We start from the raw sequence: 14,327 nt of genomic DNA on the forward strand, positions 1-14,327 counted from the left end.
GAGAGGGGACGCTGTGTGGGGCGGGGGGGAATGGAGAGGGGACGCTGTGTAGGGCGGGGGGGAATGGAGAGGGGACGCTGTGTGGGGCGGGGGGGAATGGACAGGGGACGCTGTGTGGGGCGGGGGGGGAATGGACGGGGACGCTGTGTGGTGTGGGGGGGAATGGACAAGGGACGCTGTGTGGGGCGGGGGGGAATGGACAGGGGACGCTGTGTGGGGCGGGGGGGAATGGACAGGGGGCGGTGTGTGTGCCGGGGAAAATGGACAGGGGCGCTGTGGGTGGCAGGGGGGAATGGACAGGGCGTTGTGTGTGGCAGGGGGGAAATGGACAGATGGTGATATGAATTGCGGGATAGTGGAATGGACAGGGGTTGCTTCGGGTGGAAGGGGAATGAACGGGGGCACTGTGGATGGCAGTGGAAATGGATAGGGCACTGTGGATGGTGGGGGCGGGCAGAATGGTTGGGGGTATTGTGGGTGGCGGGGAACATAGAGGGGGCGCTGTGGGTGACGGGGTGAATGAATGGGGGCGATATGTGTGGCAGGGGAATGGACAAGGGGTGCTGTGGGTGATGGTGGGGTGGCTCGAGGGACGTAAAGGACCATCTTTTTATGCTGACGGTTGTGTGTGTGTGTGGAACGAGCTGCGAGAGGAAGTTGTGCAGTTGAGTGCAATTACATCATTTAAAAGGTGTCTGGATTAATCATTTGGGTTTAGAGGGATATGGGCCAAGTGCTGGAAATTAGGATTGGGTCAGTCTCGGACACTTGGTCAGCATGGATGTGTTGAACTGAAGGGTTTGTTTCTGTGCAGTGCGACTCTATAAGTCAATAAGACTTAGAGTCATAGAGGTGTACAACATGGAAACAGACCCTTCGGTCCAACCCATCCATGCCGACCAGATATCCCAACCCAAACTAGTCCCGCCTGCCAGCACCCGACCCATATTCCTCCAAACCCTTCCTATTCATATACCCATCCAAATGCCTCTTAAATGTTGCAATTGTACCAGCCTCCACCACTTCCTCTGGCAGCTCATTCCGTACCCATACCACTCTCTGTGTGAAACATTTGCCCCGTAGGTTTCTTTTATATCTTTCCCCTCTCACCCTAAACCTATGCCCTCTAGTTCTGGACACCCAACCCCAGGGAAAAGACTTTGCCTATTTACCCTATCCATGCCCCTCATAACTTTGTAAACCTCTTATGAGCGAAACTTGACCTTTTTAGTGATAATCTTCCCACTGGATTTGTTTTAATGCACCCAGTTTCCGGAGCTTTTTGGTGGATAAAAGTGGCACAAATCCACTAGATCTTGTGGAAGCAGTGCATTTGTCAAATACTTTCATCTGTCCATCTTCTACAAGGCACAATTTAGCAGTGTAATGGAATACTCTCCCACCAGCTTGGATGGGTGCAGCTTCAACACTGAAAAAAACTTGATACCATCCAGAACAAAGTAACCTGGCAGATTGGCACCATATCCACATACATCCACTCCCTCTGCTCCACTGTGTGTACCATAGTGTGTACTATCTACAAGACGCACTGCAGAATTTCAGCAAAGAACCTGAGAAAATACCTTCCAAACTAACAACCACTTCCATCTAGAAGGACCAGGACAAAAGCTACTTGGGAACACAATCTCTTGCAAGTACCCTCTAAGCCACTCATCAGATTGACTTGGAAATATGTTGCTGTTTCTTCAGTGTCGCTGGGTCTAAAATCCTGGAATTCCCTCCCTCAGGGCATTGTGGGTCATCGTGAAGCGTGTGGACCACAGCAGTTCAAAACGGCAGCCCATCACCACCTTCTCAAGGGGAACAAAATGCTGGCCAGCCAGCAACTCTCATGTACCACGAATAACTTTAAACAAATGATTGAAACGGAGTGTTGGAATGTGCAAACAAAAAACAAAATCAACGTTCAGGAGTGACAGGTGGAGGGTATTGACTCGGTCCTTATTTGAGGACAGATAAAGAGCAATACAGTATACTGACACTGAACTGGAAATAGAGTTTAGAGGTAAACACCTATAGTCTTTCATTCAGTGTATACATTTAAAATCGATTAGAGGTTGGTTCCTGAGATGTACTACAACAACACACGAGTAGGACGGTTAAGGAGGCATATGAGACACTTGATTTCATCTCTTTAATGGCAGCTATATCTCCCACACTCCCACGCGATGGAGAAACCCCTCTTCTGATGACGGATAGCGCACGTGCGCTGAGAGGGAGGTGCTGGTGCGCATGTGTCGATCGGCATGGGGCGCCGCCCCTCATCGTTCTGATGGACGGCTGACCAATCTTTGGGAAACCCTGGAGGACCGAAAGGAGGCTAGTCATCCGGCCAATCAGAGCGCCCCGTATTGTCTGAATGCGGAAGGCGGACCATGAGCATCGAAAGCTGCTGCTGCTCCTCTCTCTCTCAATGAAGATTGAGCTTTAACTCAGACGGCAACTTCCTTCCTCTGTCCAACACCATCCAAATGGTCCAATTTGAAATCTAAATGTTGACCTTCCTTTTGTGCACCCCTTGTGCAGCCGTAACCCTGCACGCCTCGCTCGGTCTAAGCGCCGTATGACCTGCATGTCCTTGTTTGCTCGGATCTGACTGTACTGCTCACAAATCGAAACTTTTGACATAGAACACAGAACAGTACAGGCACTTTATCCTACTCTCAGCTGAGGCATACCCTTCATTGTACTAACTTCCATGTGCCTATCCAAGAGTCGCTTAAATGTTGCTAATATATGACTCTACTACCACTGCTGGCAGTGGATTCTATGCACCCACCACTCTCTGTATGAAGAACCTACTCTGACATCTCCCCCAAACCTTCCTCCAATTACTTTAAAATTATGCCAACTTGTAACAATCATTTCTTCCAATGCTATCCACTCTATGCCTCTCAACATCTTGTATACCTCTATTAAGACACCTCTCGTCCTTTTTCACACCAATGTCCATTTCATACCTTGTGCTAATATTTTTGAAGGACTTCTTCAGAAGGATAATATATTACAAGGGACAAAGACAGTGTACATACATAATATGAAGTCTTTAAAATTGATTACATTTTAATGAACAGAAGAACTTATTTATGGTAAAATGGGTAAGCTGAACATGCATTTTGAAGGATGAGAGAGTGGAATATTTCGAGGTGCACAGTAAAACAGGACTGAATCTGCGCGGCTTTGACAAGAGGAAGTCATGTCTGACAAATCTATTAGGATTCTTTGAGCAGGGAATGAGTAAGTTAGACAAAGGGAGAGCCAGTGGACGTGAGTGATTTGGATTTCAAAGTCCTTTCACAAGGTGCAACGCAGGAGGCTGCGAAATAAGATGAGTCCTAGGTGTTAGGGGCAAGGTGCTGGCACGGATAGAGGATTGGCTGGCAGAAGGTAGAGTGGTGGTATAAAGGGACATTTTTCAGGAGGGGGCAAGTGGAGTTCCAGAAGGGGTCTATGCTGGAAACACAGAGACTTGGGAGTTCCCAGTTCAGGATTCTCAGGGGAGGATTTTATCATTCTGGGGGGAATGGGGACTGAGAAGGATCCTACCATTCATGGGATGTGGTGGGGGGGTGAAAGGATTGTACCATTCACATGGGAGGGGGACAATTATACAATTCAGACAGTAAGGGTCATACCATTCATGTCAGATGTGGGTAGGGGAGGACTGTACCCTGAATGGGTGTGGGGGCGGAAAGGATTGTAATTGTTCATTGGAGAGGTAGCAGTGGGGAGGATTGTACCATTCACAGGGAGAACTATTTATTTTTATTTTCCAGAATTTCCATGATACATGACTGATGCCAATTTTACCCACCAGAAATCTCCTGAAATTGGGTGCTCTAAAAAATATCTAGCAGGAAGATTATCAGTGAAGAGGTCTTGTTTTGGTCAAAGAGGGATAGATATAGAGTTACACTGCATGGAAACAGACCCTTCGGTTCAACTCATCCATGCTGACCAGATGTTCCAATCTGGCCCAGACCCAAATTCCACATTTAGCCTATATCCCTCTAAACCTGAACCCTTCATCCAGATACCTTTTAAAATGTGTAATTGTACCCACTTCCACCACTTCCGCTGGCAGCTCATTCCATACAAGCATCACCCTCTGCATGAAAATGTTTCCCCTTAGGTCCTTTGTAAATATTTCCCCCTCTCACATAAACTTATGCCCTCTAGTTTTGGACCTCCTCCCCCCACTCCCCCGAGAAAAAGACCTTGGCTATTCACTCTCTCCATGCCCCTGATTTTATAAACCAGTATAAGGTCACCCCTCAGGCTCTCACCCTCCAGGGTAAAAAAGGCCCCAGCTCTCCCTATAACTCAAAACCTCCAGTCCCAGCAATATCCCTGTAAATCTTGTCTGCAGCCTCTCAAGTTTAACAGGGTCCTTCCAAATGAATGGCGAGTAGACTTCTATGCCGTGTTCTAAACGTGGTCTCACCAATGTCCTGTACAGCCACAACATGACTTCCCAACTCGTTTACTCAATGCTGTGACCCACAAAAGCAAGCACTTTCTTCACCACTCTGTCTACCCGCAACTCCACTTTCAACCTGCACTCCTGGGACTATTCGTTCAGCAACACTCCCCAGGGCTCCACCATTCACTGTATCAGTCTGCCCTGCTTAGTCTTCTTCACGTTTGTTCCATTTGCCCACACAGGCATGTCTTGCTGACTTTGTTCTGAGCGGTGTAGTTGCTTTCTCCCTTTCACTTCCATTAACACCCATATGATACCTCAATCGCACCTTCACCATCATTAGCAATCTATGCCTTTGGCTCTGGGTACTCTCACCGTATGTTCCCTTGGTCTTACACCCACCCCCCATGTCTATGCCATAAAAACCAGCATTTTCCAGCCCCTTTCAGTTCTGAACGAGAGCGAAATCAGACACGAGACATTAACCGATTCTCTCTCCACATACGTTACCTAATCTGAAGATTTCCCCCAGCCCCCACATGGATAGAAATGTCAGCACCCACTTCTCCAAATGTCATGTTTGATCTGCTCATGACACATTCCTTGGATTTGGAGTGTTCTGATGTAGCGTTTAATAGGGATCCATCAAAATCAACATCCAGTCTTGTCTGAGAGCAGAACTAACTCAACTGACCGAACAAGCTGCACAACTCTTCTGTCGGATTTGTAGATGCGACATCCTCTCTCTCTCGTCAATGCAACAGGATGAGAGAGGCTTGGAGTACCATTCTCTCTAAACACGATTCCTAATCCACAGTTATTCCAGACTTATATGCATAACATCTAAACCTAAATAATTAAAGCTCCTCAGCCTGATCTCCCACAAACAATAGAATGGTTTCAGCACAGAAGGAACATGCTCTAATGGAATGATGTCTGTTCTTAAATTCCATGTTAAGGTTATTATTGCATTAATCTGTTATAAATGGTGTCCGATTCAGAGAGGCATGCTTTTTGTGGAACCCTACGGGAGTTTTCTGATCACAGAATCATACAGTACAGAAAAGACCCTTTGGCCCATCAAGTGTGTACCCACCAATATGTTATCACTTACACTAGATTCATGGAGCTGTACAGCATGGAATCAGACCCTTTGGTGTCCATAACTAGAGGGCATAGGTTTAAGGTAGATGGGGAAAGGGATCTAAGAGGCAACCTTTTCACACAGAAGGTGATGCATGTATGGAATGAGCTACCAGAGGAAGTGGTGGGATTGGTACAATTACAATATTTCAAAGGTATCTGTACATATACATGAGTTGAGAGACATATGGGTCAAATGCTGGCAAATGGGATGAGATTAATTTCGGATATCTGGTCAGCATGGCCAAGTTGAATGGAAAGGTCAGTTTCTGTGCTGTCCAGCTCTATGGTGGGGACATAACCCGTGTCCACATTCCCCCCTCTACCCTGCCACTTGTTGTGTGGCTCAGAACCCGGGAACATCGTTGGGTCATCCAGACCCTGACAATTTCCACATAGCTCTGGGCATTTCTCAAAAACGCCACTCGGATTGTCAGCCACTGTCAGAAACTTTAGTTTTCCTTTTTGTCCAACCTTCAGCACTGGGCGAGCATTCTCTGTTCCTGTTGTGGGATCGTGTTCAAATAGCGACCAAAATCAGCAACTGGCGAAAATAGCCTCTTTATTCAGCAACCGCAAATACTGTCCTTACAGCAGTCTCTTTACACACTGTTCTTACAGAGATTAACATTCCGTCACTATAGTGTTCCATTGTTTTAACTATTGTACACAAACGTTGGCTGCTACTCCCGATATGATTGAGATTGTCTGTGTGGTCTGCTTGCAGAATTAAGAGGTGTTAGTCCTTTTGTCTTTTAAGTCAGCAAATGTTAGTAAAATTACTCAGCCTGTATGCTCTAAATAAGTTGGACATTGTACCTGCACTGAATAAAATAATAAAGGATATTAAACTGTTTATCACTGCTGGATTGAGAGATTTGTTTAGTATTTACCAGCATGAGTTTCATTCATTCCTGCAAGTTCATAGAAGCGCAGCCTCGATAGTCAGTTTCTTAAAGGGGACAGTGGCTGCGAGTCAGGGAAACTGTTTGATGCTCTGTATTTATTCACGTCCCAATAGACGGTTGGCAAGAGCTGATTAATATTGTATTCTTTCATGGAGATAAGATGGCAGGGAGGTATTGTTCTGAAAACATTACTATGTTGACAGTTATTCAGAGGTAGCTTTGATGCAGAAATAGGCCTAAACACTGCTTGTAGCAAGAGCTGATAAGGCTTGAAGATGTGAAAAAGAAGGAAGGAATCGAAAGAGGTGTTTTAACTTATTCTATTTTGTAATAGCAAAATATACTACAAAACTGCGATTTTTTTGAATGAATGAAGCTATGTTATAGGAAAGAGTTATGAGTGAATGAAATGGGAATGCAGTATTATTAGATATAGGGCTCCTGTGAGCAGGTTAGAAAAGAGTTATGAATGACTAAATAGAAAGCGTTTGAGAGTGGGTTAGTAAAGAGACCGAAAATACAATCTCACACACCATGTTATCGTCCTGGCAGCCTGGTGGGGTCGTAGAAACCGCAGCCAATCTTTACACAGGGCAGATTTCTCCGGAGTCAAACATGACAGATACACACCTCCTGACTTCAGTACATGCTCCAAATCAGTAAGTGTGTCTTAATAGGTGCTCAACTCATCAAGGAATATATGCCCTCTTGAATATTAATACAAGTAAATCCACAAAGCATCCAAATATTCGCTACTCAGTGTGACTGGATTGGTGTCTGAGCAGATGGCATGACTGACTGAATCCCTTCCCACACTCGGGGCAGGTGAACGGTCTCTCCCCAGTGTGGACAGGCTGGTGTCTCCGCAGGGAAGACCAATCAATGAACCCCTTCCCACACACTGAGCAGGTGAACGGCCTCTCCCCGGTGTGGACCCGTTGGTGACTCTGCAGGTTAGAGGACTGAATGAAAGCCTTCCCGCATATGGAACACGTGAACGGTCTCTCCCCGGTGTGGACCCGTTGGTGTCTCCGCAGAGAAGACGAATCAATGAAGCCCTCCCCGCACATGGAGCAGGTGAATGGTCTCTCCCTGGTGTGGACCCACCGGTGTCGCCGCAGGGTGGATGAATCGCTGAAGTGCTTATCGCACACAGAGCAGGTGAACGGCCGCTCCCCAGTGTGTACCCGCTGGTGGTTCACCAAGGCAGAAGACCGTGTGAATACCTGCCCGCACACTGAGCAGGAGAAAGGCCTCTCCCCGGTGTGGACTCGCTGGTGGGTCAGCAAGGCAGAGGACTGGGTGAATGCCTTCCCGCACACGGAGCAGGTGAATGGCCTCTCCCCAGTGTGAATCCGCCGGTGGGTCACCAGGGTGGATAACTGAATGAACGCCTTCCCACAGACAGAGCAGGTGTACGGCCTCTCCCCGGTGTGGACCCGCTGGTGACTCTGGAGGTTGGAAGACTGGTTGAACGCCTTCCCACATACAGAGCAGGTGAAAGGCTTCTCCCTAGAGTGGACCCGCTGGTGACTATGCAGGGAGGATAACTGAACGAACGCCTTCCCACACACATTGCATGTGAAAGGCCTCTCCCCCGTATGGACCCGCTGGTGGGTCACCAGGGCGGATGAATGGGTAAACCCCTTCCCACACACGGAGCAGGTGAACGGCCTCTCCCCAGTGTGACGGCGGCGATGGCTTTCAAGCAAGCTTGGGAATTTGAATTCCTTCCCGCAGTCCCCACATTTCCACGGTTTCTCCATCACGTGGGAATCCCCACCGCCCTCTACTGTCGACAATCAGTTGAAGGACCACTCACAAATGGAAGGTGTTCTATGTCTTGCTGCTGCGAATGGGGTGTTGCTATTTCAGACTTTGTACCTGCTTAAAGCTCTTCCCACAGTCAGTTCACTGGTACATGCTCACAGAGGTCTGTGTACTTCAGTCTCACTGAAGTTTGAAACCTTTCAAAGCAGACAGGACAGAAGAGAAATAAAATATCTAGTGAGATTCAAAAGGCTGATAACATTCCTGTGCCAGTGAATCGATTGTCTCGATCAGATCTTGTTTTGAGATATCTGGCTGCAATTCCATCCGTTCTCATATCCTGTAAAATAGAGAATACAGAAGACATCACCATCTACACAGGATAGAAATTCCAAACAGACAATTCTGGTTCCTGTGGAACATTCTTTCTTCTCTCCATCCCCCCAGAATGTGAATATCAATTTCACAGTCTCCCTCCATTCTCACTAAGTATTATTGCCTCATGCTTCAAATTCTCCTAAAAATGCTGAAAAATGTTGACTGATTGATCTATGCTCGCCTCTTCCTGCCCTGGACACAGGTTGTCACAGATTGAACTAGGAGTGAGCCATTCAGCTCTTAGGGCTTGCTCTGCTGTTCCATAAAATCATATCTGTGCTGCTTTGGCCTTCACTCCATTTCCTGCTGTTCTCCATAACCTTTCATATCCCTGTCACTCAAAATTCTCTTCAATTAAGCATTGAATACATTCCATGAGCCAGTCTCCATTACTCTCTGTGGGGGAACACTCCATAAACTAACAAGAAAAGAATAAATTCCTCATTTCTACCTGAAATGGGAGACCACTTCCAGACAGGTGGAGACTAGTTAGTTTAGAATCATGTTCAGCATGGACTGGATGGAATAAGGAGTCAGAAACTGAGCAGTTTAACCCCAGAATGGAAAGGGAGGGTGAGAAAAGAAAGTGCCGTACTCACAGATGGTAGACAGAGAAAGGAAGTTGCAATCTGAGGTGAAGCTCAATCTTCATTCAGGGAGAGAGGAGCAGCATCAGCTTCAGAAGCTCATGGTCCAACTTCCGCATTCAGACAATAGGGGGCGGTTCTGATTGGCAGGCGGACCAGTCTCCTTCCGGTCATCCAGCGATTCCAATTGGCTCACTGTTGACCTGTGTGACGTCATGGAGCGTGGCCAATAGGAGAGAACTAGCTTGGAACACGGGATCGTCATCGGCTAGCTCCCTCCGGACGTCCCGCCCCCGAATGTGGACGTCACAATGCGGAAGTAGCCCTGATGAAGGGCTTCTGCCCGAAAGGTCGATTTCGCTGCTCCTTGGATGCTGCCTGCACTGCTGTGGTCTTCCAGCACCACTGATCCAGTCTCCGATCAATTTCAGACTGATACCCCCAACTCTGGACAACATCTGCGAGCAAAGCAAGATCTCCCCCTTTCTATTCCTCATCCTGGGAGGGAGAGAGAATGGGGAAGGCACTGTACACTTGTACCAACTGGCGGCAGAGAGGGTGAATGCAAGTGAAGAGGTTTCAGATTCGCTCTCTGTTAAGGCTTTCTGATCCTCATGGCATTTATCAAGACTGGAACGTGAAAAGGGTCAGAGATTTGTCCAGTGTTATTAAATTGTTAAACATTCAACGTGCTCTTCGTGGTTTTCTCACGTTCGTTTATAATTAATTGTTGTAATTATGTGTTGTAGCTATGTCATATACTTCCAATTATGCTGTTATTGAAGGGGATGGTAAGTGGACATTGGACAGAGTCATAGAGATGTCCAGCATGGGAACAGACCCCTCAGTCTAGCTCGTTCATGCTGACCAGTTAACCTGGATAAATCTAGTCCCATTTACCGACACTTGGCCCATATCCCTGTAAATCCTTCCTAATTCATTCACCCATCCAGATGCCTTTTAAATATTGTAATTGTACCAGCCTCCACCACTTCCTCTGCAGATCATTCCATATGTACAAAGAGAGTCCATTCATCAGTCTAACAATGGCAGGGAAGAAGCTCTTTCTGAACCTGTTGGTACATGTGTTTCCAGATTCTGTATCTTCTGCCTGACCAAAGAGGTTGTGAGAGAGCATGAGGGGGTTGGAGGAGAATTTGATGATGTTGGCAGCATTTCTGGTGGCAAAGAGAAGTGTAGGTGGAGACCATGGATGGTAGGTTGACTTCCATGATGGTCTGTGATGTGCATAAAACCTTCTGTAGTATCTTATCATTCTGGGCAAAGCAGTAGCCGGACTAGGTTGTTACACATCCAGATAGAACACTTTCTATAGTGCATCTGTAAAAGTTGGCGAGGGTCATTATTGACATACTGAATTTCATAAGCCTCCTGAGGAAGAAGTGTTGTTGTGCTATCCTGACTGAGTTTGCCCCTTCATTTTTCCAGATGGTGAGAACACTCAAACAACCCACCGTGGAGTTTGCATTGCTGACAGAAAGCAGTTTGTGTTCAGCAGCAGCTTAGTCATTCACGCACTAGGTGCTGTGAGATTAAAAGTACGGACAGCCATGGGGAACCAGAGGTATTTCCAACCGACATTCAAACTGATCAATCTAAACCTTGAAGTCTCAAATGAAATCTAAAAGTTCACTTCGCCAAAAGCTAATGGAGGCATCCTCATAAAATTACCAGATATACTTGGAATCCTGAGAAGAATTCAAGTGAATCCTAGAAAGATATTGCATGTCTTGGACTATTCCCGGAAAGTGAATGAACTATCAAGATTCATATAAAGATTTGTGGGAACTATGGCAGGGAAGGAAAGAAAACTAGATTTACAATTTAATGCCATACATACTATTCTGCAAAATTACTCCTGTTGATTAGGTTTTCACATTTTTAAACAAAAAAAATTGTTCTTCTAGTTAATGACTGGGTTTTCAAACTTCTCTTCAAAATTAATAGTTTTTCTCTTCAAACTGAATGATTGTAACAAAAGTGCATCTCATTGTTGAATTTTGAATCTGTAGAATGTGCTTGGTAAAGTTTGAATGAACAATATTTCAAAGTGAATTTTATCATGTTAAGTACCAAGACGTTCTGGAGAGGAAAGACTTGTCCTTGTGTGTTTTGCAACACTTAATCAAGGTCAGTTCAATAGAAGAAGCAGACCGGTTGATGCTCGAGTTGACAGCTCGGGCAAAACAGCTGAAATAATGCAGGCAGTAGCACAGCAATTAGGGTTCGAAAGTTAGCCAAAAATACAAAAACAGGTTGGAAAGTTTCTTCAGCTTTCTTTAAAAAAGTTAACAAAATAAGTGTTGGTTCTATAGAAAATGAGTATGGGGATTCAATAACGGAGGATAAAGAGATGGTAAATGAATTGAAAAGAGCTTGAATCTTCACTAGAGAGGATACAAGTAACACCCTGAAACTAGCTAAATCAGGAATTGAAAGGGAGGGAGGAACTGAAGAAAATTACAATTACCAGGGAAACATGAGTAATATCCCAACAATTAAAGGGAGTCAGGGGGCTAAGTTGAGTATGGTTGCCATTACAAAAGAGAAAGTGCAAGAAAAGCTAAAAAGGTCTTAAAATTGATAAATCTCCTGGCCCCGATGGGCTACATCCTCGAGTTCTGAGGGAGGTGGCTGAGGAAATAGCGGAGGTGTTAGTTAAGATCTTTCAAAAGTCACTGGAGTCAGGGAAAGTCCCGGATGATTGGAAGATCGCTGTTGTAACCCCCTTGTTCAAGAAAGGATCAAGACAAAAGATGGAAAATTATAGGCCAATTAGCCTAACCTCAGTTGTTGGTAAAATTCTAGAATCCATCATTAAGGATGAGGTTTCTAAATTCTTGGAAGAGCAGGGTCAGATTAGAACAAGTCAACATGGATTTAGTAAGGGGAGTTCGTGCCTGACAAACCTGTTGGATTTCTTTGAAGAGGTGACAAGTAGGTTAGACCGGGAAAACCCAGTGGATGTGGTCTCCCTGGACTTCCAAAAGGCATTTGATAAGGTGCCACACGGGAGGCTGCTGAGCAAGGTAAGGGCCCATGGTGTTCGAGGTGAGCTACTGGTATGGATTGAGGATTGGCTGTCTGACAGAAGGCAGAGAGTTGGGATAAAAGGTTCTTCTTCGGAATGGCAGCCGGTGACAAGCGGTGTCCCGCAGGGTTCGGTGCTGGGGCCACAGTTGTTCACATTATATATTAATGATCTGGATGAAGGGACTGGGGGCATTCTAGCGAAGTTTGCCGATGATACAAAGTTAGGTGGACAGGCAGGTAGTACTGAGGAAGTGGGGAGGCTGCAGAAGGATCTAGACAATTTGGAAGAGTGGTCCAGGAAATGGCTGATGGAATTCAATGTGAGCAAATACGAGGTCTTGCACTTTGGAAAAAAGATTACAAGCATGGAGTACTTTCTAATCGGTGAAAAAATTCGTAAAGCCAAAGTACAGAGGGATCTGGGAGTGCTAGTTGAGGATTCTCTAAAGGCAAACATGCAGTTTGAGTCCGTGATGAAGAAAGTGAAGGCAATGTTGTCATTTATCTCAAGAGGGTTGGAATATAAAAGCTCTGTTGTGCTACTGAGACTTTATAAAGCTCTGGTTAGGCCCCATTTGGAGTACTGTGTCCAGTTTTGTCCCCACACTTCAGGAAGAACATACTGGGACTGGAGCGTCTCCAGCGGAGATTCACACGGATGATCCCTGGAATGGTAGGTCTAACATATGAGGAACGGCTGAGGATCCTGGGATTGTATTCATTGGAGTTTAAAGTTGAAACTTTATTGCTGGAACAGCACAGCAGGTCAGGCAGCATCCAGGGAACAGGAGATTTGACGTTTCGGGCACAGGCCCTTCTTCAGGAATGAGCAGAGAGTGTTCAGCAGGAGAAGATAAAAGGTAGGGAGGAGGGACTTGGAGGAGGGGCGTTGGAAATGTGATAGGTGGAAAGAGGTCAAGGTGAGGGTGAGGTCGGAGTAGGATGGAGGCGGAGAGGTCAAGAAGAAGACTGCAGGTCAGGAAGGCGGTGCCGGGCTGGAGGGATCCGGCTGAGACAAGGTGGGGGGAGGGGGGATGAAGAAACTGGTGAAGTCCAAGTTCATCCCCTGCGGTTGGAGGGTTCCCAGTCGGAAGATAAGACGCTCCTCCTCCGACCGTCGGGTTGTTGTGGTTTGGCGGTGGATGAGCCCAATGACCTGCATATCCTCGGTGGAGTGGGAGGGGGAGTTGAAATGCTGTGCTACAGGGTGGTTGGGTTGGTTCATCCGGGTGGCCCAGAGGTGCTCTCTGAATCGCTCCGCAAGTAGGCAGCCTGTCTCCCCAATAACAACCCGACGGTCAGAGGAGGAGCGTCTTATCTTCCGACTGGGAACCCTCCAACCGCAGGGGATGAACTTGGACTTCACCAGTTTCTTCATCCCCCCTCCCCCCACCTTGTCTCAGCCGAATCCCTCCAGCCCGGCACCGCCTTCCTGACCTGCAGTCTTCTTCTTGACCTCTCCGCCTCCATCCTACTCCGACCTATCACCCTCACCTTGACCTCTTTCCACCTATCACATTTCCAACGCCCCTCCTCCAAGTCCCTCCTCCCTACCTTTTATCTTCTCCTGCTGAACACTCTCTGCTCATTCCTGAAGAAGGGCCTGTGCCCGAAACGTCGAATCTCCTGTTCCCTGGATGCTGCCTGACCTGCTGTGCTGTTCCAGCAATAAAGTTTCAACTTTGATCTCCAGCATCTGCAGACCTCACTTTCTCTTCATTGGAGTTTAGAAGATTAAGGGGAGATCTAATAGAAACTTACAAGATAATACATGGCTTGGAGAGGGTGGACGCTAGGAAATTGTTTCCGTTAGGCGAGGAGACTAAGACCCGTGGACACAGCCTTAGAATTAGAGGGGGTAAATTCAGAACAGAAATGTGGAGACATTTCTTCAACCAGAGAGTGGTGGGCCTGTGGAATTCATTGCCACAGAATGCAGTGGAGGCTGGGACGCTAAATGTCTTCAAGGCAGAGATTGATAAATTCTTGATATCACAAGGAATTAAGGGCTACGGGGAGAATGCGGGTAAGTGGAGTTGAAAT

The 14,327-nt window shown here is 46.6% G+C and overlaps 2 protein-coding genes and 1 long non-coding RNA gene across 4 annotated transcripts in view; all 3 read right to left on the reverse strand.

Moving 5' to 3' along the window:
* LOC122543561 (uncharacterized) overlaps positions 1-14,327 on the reverse strand; it is a 696,117-nt gene that overhangs the window by 144,658 nt on the left and 537,132 nt on the right. The window lies entirely within an intron of this gene.
* The window catches only part of LOC148144627 (uncharacterized), a 165,820-nt gene that overhangs the window by 74,104 nt on the left and 77,389 nt on the right, over positions 1-14,327 (reverse strand). The window lies entirely within an intron of this gene.
* Positions 6,133-9,365, reverse strand: LOC122543649 (uncharacterized). The gene is made up of 2 exons (XM_087974968.1): positions 9,243-9,365; positions 6,133-8,605 (listed from the first exon to the last, which is right to left on the reverse strand). Exon 2 carries the CDS (start codon positions 8,259-8,261, stop codon positions 7,248-7,250), a length of 1,014 nt encoding a protein of 337 aa, XP_087831094.1. The 5' UTR covers positions 8,262-8,605; positions 9,243-9,365; the 3' UTR covers positions 6,133-7,247.

This window comes from Chiloscyllium plagiosum, unplaced genomic scaffold (assembly GCF_037043375.1).
Source record: "Chiloscyllium plagiosum isolate Xiang-an unplaced genomic scaffold, Cpla_swu_hap1 HiC_scaffold_27, whole genome shotgun sequence".
NCBI lineage: Eukaryota > Metazoa > Chordata > Chondrichthyes > Orectolobiformes > Hemiscylliidae > Chiloscyllium > Chiloscyllium plagiosum.

Excerpts from the sequence above, each read along its gene's own strand:
- LOC122543649 (XM_087974968.1), bottom strand. The coding sequence starts at position 8,261 with ATGGAGAAACCGTGGAAATGTGGGGACTGCGGGAAGGAATTCAAATTC.